At 36.7% G+C, this 9671-nt stretch overlaps 1 protein-coding gene across 1 annotated transcript in view; it reads left to right on the forward strand.

Moving 5' to 3' along the window:
- Positions 1 to 1284, forward strand: part of LOC107692823 (beta-1,4-glucuronyltransferase 1-like) — a 5949-nt gene extending 4665 nt beyond the window's left edge. The window contains exon 2 of the mRNA XM_016492029.1: positions 663 to 1284. Within this exon, the coding sequence (XP_016347515.1) occupies positions 663 to 854 (192 nt within the window). The 3' untranslated portion in view covers positions 855 to 1284. The remainder of the gene's footprint in view (positions 1 to 662) is intronic.
- Positions 1285 to 9671: the final 8387 nt, after the last annotated feature.

The following is a 9671-nucleotide window of genomic DNA, read 5'->3' on the forward strand; positions in this document are numbered from 1 at the left end:
GAACCAATCAGCTGTGCCATGTGATAATGATGTCATTAGGTCAGACTGAGTTAGACCTATCGGACTGCGCCATCTAGAGTTTCATGCCAGAACTCTGTATTTAGGCTGTCGATTCATTAAATGATAAGCTGTTTCCTCTAAAAAGCTGTTTATTCAGCGTAGTGAAGCCTCTCCTCCGTTGACATCCATTAATAAAAAACAACCTGGTCTCCTTTCCCACGTACTGCGGAAGCGTTAGCATTAGCCGTTATGCTTTTTTGGCTAAAGGTTGCAGGCTTGCCTTCTAGTGGCTTTTGAATGGTCAAAGAGTGGTTTGAGGATGATGACAGTGAATTTCTGATAATGCTTTGGCCTCCAAATTCACCCAGTCAAACATTTGTGGTTTGACTTGGAAAAGCCAAGTGGACGCCACCTCGTCAAATCAATGCCTCGCCACATGGCCCCTTTTTTTGGGCCTACAGGTTATCAAGTAGGTGGTCATAATGTAATGGCTCATCAGTGTATGTGTATTCTAAAAATACTAATCAGTATTTTGGATGGTGTGAATGGAAAGTGGACTGAGATCTGGTGTGAACAGAAACTTCTCATGGTGCAAAATATTTATTTTCGTTATTCGTTCATTTGCTTAGTTACCTTCTGACTGACTTCTCTCTTCTCTTTAGGCCTGTGAGCTTCACATCGCCGGTTACAGGTTCTCTGTGGTGAGCAATGCGTTTGTGGTGCAGAAAGGGTTCAAGGTCCAGGGAGAGTTTCACAGCAGAAAGGACGAGGAGAACCGGAAGAACCGCATCCTCTTCCGCAGGTTCAAGGAGAGCCTGAAGGCCAAGTATCCCAACTCGCCTCGCCACTGCTGAGAAAACAGATGGTGATGAGAGAGATCACGTCTAACCCTGACCAACATCTTCCAGACTTTATGTGCGAATCATAGATGCACAAAACTGAAGCGAAGAACCTGTTTGTATCGCCACTCATTTCAAAACATGAAAAACTGCACTGTCAAAGGAGATGTACTTTGTATCCTTCATGCTTTTAATGAGAGAAACTTAATAAAGATGGTCTTTTTTATTTATAATTTTTGTTTTCAGTACATTTGTGAATACTTTGGGTTTTGAGGGCAAGATACAAATGTCTTCAAAGGTAACTTATTTATTTATTTGATTTGTTATGCTATTTTATTGAGGTTTTCACGGCATTTTAATTTATTTTTTCACTTCCCCCCCCCAAATTGAAGGCAAGACACCCCAGGTGAAATTTACTATATTATCATACATTTCTAGTTAACTAATTATGTTAAGAAATGCATTTTTTATTATTTTTCAATTTTATATTACATGTTTTCTGAAAAGGTACGTTTAAATACGCAAAGTAGTCATTATGTAATTAAATATGCACACATTTGCATACATTTCCAGAGCAGAAATCTGAACAATGGATAAAGCCAGGTTCAATATTGCTTCATTTTGTTGACTTGTTAGAGTCAAATGGTTTTTACAGATGGGATTTTGATATTTCTCTTTTTATAATACAAAAAAAAAATGTGTTTAGGAATAAAATGTATAAAACCAGGTGTATGATAAATGAACAAACCCATCTGTGAAAACCTTCAGAATATAGATGGGAATAAACCTCTTAAGTTTGTTGTATATATGTTCTGCTGAAGTAGAGAAAAAAACTAATTTTGAGAAAAAGGCCTTAAAAGACATGTATTGTATCCGAAATCTACAGACACACATAGATAAATTGCAATAAAATCCAAAAGCATATTTGGCATATTTTAAAAGCATATTTTAAACATCCAAAAGCATATTCGGATGTTTTCTTTGTAACAGCGCAAAATCTCAAAACTGACCAATGCATGAAAAAACACTGTTTAAGCCTGTAGTGTCTTGCCTTAATCTGAGAAATGTTTTGCCTGCTAAGCAGTAGCTGATTACTGATGGTTTGTATTAAAGTACATAAGTGTAGGTTATAAGAGAAAAAATGTGGTGCAGCTGTATCTCTTGTAGTGACTGTAACTGGCCAGACGAGGTCTCGTAAAGACTCAGATTAGTTGTAAAGCTATTAACATATTAAGGTGATAGGCCACCTTTATGCTAATAAAGACTCTAAAGACGCTCAAAGAGCCTGATGATATTATACAAATGGGGAGTGGTGTCTGAAAATCATATTAGTGTTTTAATTATACTGTGGATTAGGGGTAGATGACAATTAAGCAACATTAGGTTAATGCAGGAATGTACAGGTTTTAATGTGCAGATGATTAGACTGAACAAGCAATCAGATATTTACATCAACTGTAAAAGATATAGTGTTTAACACTGAATGGGGCTTATATATCGTCCATTGTTTTGGAAAAAAATAACAACCCGTTTTCTTTTACTTGATAAGATTTTTTGCCTGATATTGGAAGAGTGTGTTTTTTACATTAGTTTCCAGTAATATTATTTTGCTAATTAATTTTGGTCATTATTTAACCGTGTTTACCCTGACAGTGTTGTGTAGTAATGGAAGCATGCATGTTGTGACACTGGAAAAACGCTGTCAATCCAAAACCCTTATTGTGAAACTGAAGGAAAAATAAAAAAAAAAGATTTTAAAGTGTTTTATAAAAGTGTGACATGACAATGTGAACATGTAATTCTTTGATTACACATGAACTAACACTGTTATTGTTGAATGGTGAACGAGATCTTTTGTTGTTATTAATATTGACTTGTTTCACTCTAAAAAATGCTGGGTTGTTTCAACTCAACTTTGGGTCAAATATGGACTAACCCAACTTTTGGGTTAAAAATGTAATGTAAAAATGTAACCCAACGGTTGGGTTAGTCCATATTTGACCCAAAGTTGGGTTGAAACAACCCAGCATTTTTTTAGAGTGTTGTTTTGTATCTAGTTACAAATATCTACAACATTTGTGTTCTTTACGTTTCTCTCTCTCAGTCTAAATTCTATAGCAGATGAATTATTACACATGATCCTTCTCTGAAAATACATTACTGATAGATGTCTGCTGATTTTAAGATCAGTACTTCTCAACCGGTTGTATTCTAGGGCGATTGACTGCAAGGAAAACTAAAATGTGATTAACAATATAGCTGTGCATAGTTAAGATAATTAAATAGACATATCGTCTTTTATAAAGGAGGAGAAAACACAATATATTTTTTGTTTGTTTGTTGGTGTCAAGACCGTGCATCCAGTCAGACTCAATGGCATTTTGACACAATAATCTGTCACTTGGCAGAAACTAGTGAAATTAGGCAGATGCATTTGTGCCAAAATACTATAGAGTTTGATTGGATGCACTGTATATTTTCACTAGATGAACATGAAAATGCAGTCATCATCGCAGATCATTAACAAAATTACGTGAGAGACAGAGCTACCATCTGGACTATGTGTTTTACACACTGAATTGTAAGTTGAGAGACATTAAGAAACCACTGTGTTATTTTGTGTATTGTGGGTCTAAATAGTAATATATGTGACCCTGGAGCACAAAACCAGTCATAAGTGTCAATTTTTCGAAATTGAGATTCATACATCACCTGAAAGCTGAATAAATAAGCTTTCCATTGATGTATGGTTTGTTAGGATTGGACAATATTTGGTCGAGATACAACTATTTGAAAATCTGGAATCTGAGGGTGCCAAAAAAATCAAAATATTGAGAAAATCATCTTTAAAGTTGTTCAAATGAAGTTCTTAGCAATGCATATTACTAATCAAAAATTAAGTTTTGATATATTTACGGTAGGAAATTTACAAAATATCTTCATGGAACATGATCTTTACTTAATGTCCTAATGATTTTTGGCATAAAAGAAAAATCTATAATTTTGACCCATACAATGTATTTTTGGCTATTGCTACAAATATACCCCAGCGACTTAAGACTGCTTTTGTGCTCCAGGGTCACATATTTTATGAATGCTTAATTTTAAGGACACTTTTGTTTATTTCTGAAGTAAAAGAGTTTAGGTACTTTGTTGATGTAAAATCTGGGTGTTAAAGCAAAAACCAGTTGGCAACCGCTGTTGTAGACCAAAGCCACAAAATAGGCAAACTGACAACAACAAAAAAAAAGTTGCATTTTTCTTTCAGTTGCATGTATTTTTTAAATAAAATTGACTACACTTTGACCCCTTTGCTTATTTTGCAACGCGGACGTTCACTATTTTCTGTGAATGTGCCAGAATTCTGATTCATTTGCTGCTATTACAAGAAAGAACAACGAAGTGCAGCAAACAGTGAAATTATTTGTGCTACAAATCGTCGCGCACATTCACGTTAAAAAATGAAAAACAAGGCACATTACATAGACGTACTGTGCAAAAGTCTTAGGCCATTAGTATTTTCACCAACAAAAAATGGGTTTAAGCCAGTTAATTCTATCTTTTGCTGTAGTGTGTCAGTAGGAAACATCAGTTTACATTTCCAAACACAAAGCTTTTGCCATTAATTGTAATAATCCAGTGAGAGTCTGACAGCAGCCAGTGCTGCACACACAGATCTGATCTCACCGTCATCATCATCATCCAGTCCGTCTGAGATTACACGAAGAAACTGAACAAACTCAGACAGACTCAATCCAGAAGAACTGTGGCAACGTCTCCAAAACACTTCTTGCAAAGCTACCTTGAACTGTGTGCAAGTGTACCTCGGACAAAAGCTGTTTTAAACGCAACGGATGCTCACACCAAATGCTGATTTGATTTCATTAATAGAAGTTAATTGATAAATCAAATATTTTTGAAAGCATCCTCACTTCACAGCATTTTTACACAAGTGCCTAAAACATTTCACAGTTTGCAGGAAGGTTTCTTCAAGTGTTTTGGAGACGTTGCCACAGTTCTTCTGGATTGAGTCTGTCTGAGTTTGTTCTGTTTCTTCATGTAATCTCAGACGGACTGGATGATGATGATGATGATGGTGAGATCAGATCTGTGTGTGCAGCACTGGCTGCTGTCAGACTCCTTGTGCAAGCACAAATCTCACTGGATTATTACAATTAATGGCAAGATGAATGTTTGGAAATGTAAACTGATATTTCCTACTGACACACTACAGCAAACGATAGAAATAACGGACTTAAAATCATTTTTTGTTGGTAAAAATATTAATGGCCCAAGTCAGTGGTTCCCAACACTGGTCCTGGAGGCACCCCAACACTGCACATTTTGCATGTCTCCTTTCTCTGACACACTAATTTCAGGTCTTGGAGTCTCTACTAATGAGCTGATGACCTGAATCAGGTGTGTTTGATTAAGGAGACATGTGTTGGGAACAGTGCAGTGTTGGGAACCACTGGCCTAAGTATATGTGAGTTTATCAGTCTCTGAAGCCTACGCTGATAAACGTCCAAGTGTCGTTGCAGAGGGGAACCAGTAGGGGGCGCGAAGTGTGAGTTTCATGTGTAACCGCGTCCAAACCCTCATGTTCCAGATCACCTGTGCGATGCATGTTAGTTGTGTTTTACCCGAAACTACTTGCATTACAGCGACTGAATTAGTGTCTGTGTGTCTGTGTCACAAGCTTTAGCTCTGATTAGATCAGTCTAGAGTCTGGCAGATTGGCGCGTTTATGCACAACAGTAAGCCCGTGCTGAGGAGAGCGCAAACAAACTCTTTAGCTCAGTTGCTAAATGTGAATAAACAGCCACAGAACTAAACTATTCTAGATTATTTTGGCATCGTTCTTAATTATTCAATTCTTATTATAAAGACACAAACATAGCTGGAGAGACTAATTGCACTAAAGTGAAATACTGACACCAGCTGACAGGGAACGTTCTCTCAAAATTATGTGGTCTTTATTAGGAAAATATCACTTATACATCGTTCATAGAATTTTTTTTTTCTGAAACAGTAGTTGGATTTTTTTTTTTATGTTAGCCTACTACTTGTTTCAGAACGTTCAGAGAACATCCAAAAGTATAATGTTCCCATAACTATGAAAATGATCAAATGGAATGTTCCTTTAAAGTTCATTTAAAACAATTTTTTTTTTAAATGGACGTTCTGAACGTTCAGAAAACATTCAGACACAAAATTGTAATAACTTAATGGGAACGTTAGCAAAATGTTCTTAGAACATATTTTTGTTGGCTGGGAACAACAGTTTTACATTCACAAATTACAATGTTTATGCTGATATCACAGTTCTTTTTGGATCTTCGCAGAGCATGATGGCATGTTTATATCATGTTGGAATTACCGTAATTATGAGACAGTTTAGAAATTCTATTTGGAATGTTCACACTGTTTGGTCAGAAATATTCAGTTGCTATGGTAACACTCAGTATGCCCAAATGAATCAGAGTTCACCAGTGTTTTTGTCATGTTTTATTTCATATCAAATTGAAAGCATTCTGCATTGTTAAGACGTTTATCAAGAATAAAACTATAGGGCTATATATCCAGTTAACAGCGTTTGAAAAAGCTGGCATTTTGGATGTTTTAGATGATGTCACAACAATTTCTTATGTTTATACAGTTTAACAATGACGTGTCTTACTAGTGCAGAGCTCACAATTACAGTGATTCCAACATGATGTGAATACAGATGATGATATTCAAGGCATTTCTCTGGTGCAAATTTTGAATATATATATTTTTGAATATACTGTATATATTTATATTAAACACAGATTAAACTGTATTGTGGCATGGCATAAAGTGCATTGACATAAATGCACTTAGAATGGAAGTTAATGCTTCAATCATTCTACATTTGCACCACTGACTTCCATTATAAGTCTTTAAATGTAAACTGTTTTATTTTATATAATTTTATAACTGGAGAAAGAATCATTATGCATGTAGGACTCGTATTTTAGCTGGAAGCAACAGTTTGACATTAAATAGTTTTAATGATGGATTTGTTTTTTACAAACGTGCAGTTTTTGGCTTCACAAGATGTTAACTGATGAACTGGAGTGGTGTGGATTACTTGTGGATTATTGTGATGTTTTTATCAGCTGTTTGGACTCTCATTCTGACGGCACCCATTCACTGCAGAGCATCCACTGGTGAGCAAGTGATGCAATGCTACATTTCTCCACATCTGAATAAACAAGCCTAAGGGTGAGAACATTTTCAGCACATTTTCATTTCTGGGTGAACCGTTCCTTTAATCCAAGCCATTTACAGAACAATTCACTGTTACTTAAATGTTGTCTCTGAAATGTATACCATCCTTCATCTCTGCTAGTACACTCCTGTATTGAGCCTCTTGTTGCAGAAGGCATGATGGGTGAGGGGTTGGTGTGGATAAGACGTTTTATTAAGCAGGTTTGGTGAGGTAAAGTGGGGCTTATCCCAGCAGCTTTGGGGAGCAAGGCTTATTTGGGTCACAGAGCTTTATGACACAAGCAATTAGCAGCAGCGCTAGCAGGAGGGAGGCAGGCCTGAGATTAGCTGCCCTGAGCCGGGAGAGAAGGGCAGGCGCTCCCCGTGCGGCTCGGACAGCTGGGCCTCGTGAGGGGGTTTGGGCCCAGCATCTCCATCCGGTTGACCGACTTGTTTCTCATCTCACGCAAGCAGCTCACGAGTGTGAGAGCAGATTTTGTTACTGACTCCAGTAAACACAGATTGGGGCGAGAGGCTGATGCCGGTCACTGCTAGTTACAGAGCAGGAGAGTGTTGACTCTACAAAAATAAAGCCTAGTGATCAGTTGCAACAAACCCGTTTTCTTAAATTAAGGGGATTGTTGCAACCAGCTGCAGATCATTTCTGATTGACTACAAATGGACTAGTAATTATTATAAATATTAAATTACATCCATCTATCTATCTATCTATCTATCTATCAAATATATGTAACAGTATCTATCTATCATCTATCTATCTATCTATCAAATATATGTAACAGTATCTATCTATCTACCTACCTATCAAATATATGTAACAGTATCTATCTATCTATCTATCTATCAAATATATGTAACAGTATCTATCTATCTATCTATCAAATATATGTAACAGTATCTATCTATCTATCTATCAAATATATGTAAAAGTATCTATCTATCTACCTATCAAATATATGTAACAGTATCTATCTATGTATCTATCTATGTATCTATCTATCTATCTATCTAATATATGTAACAGTATCTATCTATCTATCTATCTATCTATCTATCAAATATATGTAACAGTATCTATCTATGTATCTATCTATGTATCTATCTATCTATCTATCAAATATATGTAACAGTATCTATCTATCTACCTACCTACCTACCTACCTACTTATCTATCTATCTATCTATCTGGCACCTCCCTTCCAGTTTGTTGATGTCGCACAACATCAGGTCCACACTACACATCTCACCTAATCAAAGGCAGCTCTGAGAGAAGGTAAGCTGTCTGTCATCAGTGGGGCAGTGAGACATGTGTGCTTGGATGCTTTGGCTGCCGGTGTTTTAAACCGATCCTGCTAATACCATGTCCATGATCATGTGTAGGGCAGCTCTAATGAAAGACGACACTAAAACAGCAGGAGTGACAGCAGAGCAGTCCAGCAGCATTATAGCCTGCGCTTCATTGGAGTTTACACAAACACAGATGGACGCCCAGGTGTGCACTTCAGTACATGACGCAACGCTTACATGAAAACCCTTTGGATCAAGTGAATGAAGAATACGGTTTTAAATGCACATAGATTGATGCAGTTGTGTTTATGACAAGACTCACCTTCATCTCTTTCTCTCACACACAGCACAAGCAACTGAGAAACAGACTGTTTCCTTTTTTAAAATCTATATGTCTAATTAAACAATACTGTCAAGAAAAAGATTAGGAAAATACATGTCTGATAAAGAAATTGGTCTAAGCAACATACTGTAGTCTTTTTTTAAAGTTACATTTATGTTTGTGCGTGAGAGAGAATGTTGCACTTTTTTTCTAGAGCTGAAATTTTGAGTTGAAGTTTGACAGCTGAAGGAAACAGCAGCAAGAGAACAGTGTTTTAAGTAAAATGATTCAGAAAAGGAGAATAAATGCAGAGGAATGAGAGAGAGAGGAGGAAGCATCATCAGAATGATGTCACTGGCAGACAGATTTAGCATATTGTGAATGATTTTTGAATATTTTATTACTGTAAGTCAATGCAGATGTAGAACAGTATAAAACCAGGGGAAAACGTACACTTAACTCTTGTGCTGAACAGAATAAAAGACTTTAACACAGTGCTGCATTCTGGACTCCTGCTTGTAGACTATAATATAACATTGTACCTTTTAAAGAACAATTAGTTTGCTGCTCTGTGATGGACAGGTCGGTGTGGGCGGGGCTTGTGAGCGGATCAGGGTGATGCTGGAAGTCACAGAGGCAGGCCTTAATGAGTATTAAAGTATTAGGTGAGAATAAGCCGTCAGGATGAGCCCTGCACGATTCCTAAACAACTCCAGTAACACCTGTTATATCATAGAATCACAGCAGATTCAAATGATTTATTCCTGAGCTCCAATAAGTCCTGCCAACCAAAGCTGCTGTTATGATCAGATATCACAGAGGTCAAGAGAAGCCAATCATAACATCTGTCTGTCTGTCTGTCATCTATCTATCTATCTATCTATCTATCTATCTATCTATCTATCTATCTGTCTGTCTGTCTGTCATCTATCTATCTATCTATCTGTCTGTCTGTCTGTCATCTATCT

The sequence above is a fragment of the Sinocyclocheilus anshuiensis genome, unplaced genomic scaffold (assembly GCF_001515605.1).
Source record: "Sinocyclocheilus anshuiensis isolate Anshui unplaced genomic scaffold, SAMN03320099.WGS_v1.1 scaffold674, whole genome shotgun sequence".
NCBI lineage: Eukaryota > Metazoa > Chordata > Actinopteri > Cypriniformes > Cyprinidae > Sinocyclocheilus > Sinocyclocheilus anshuiensis.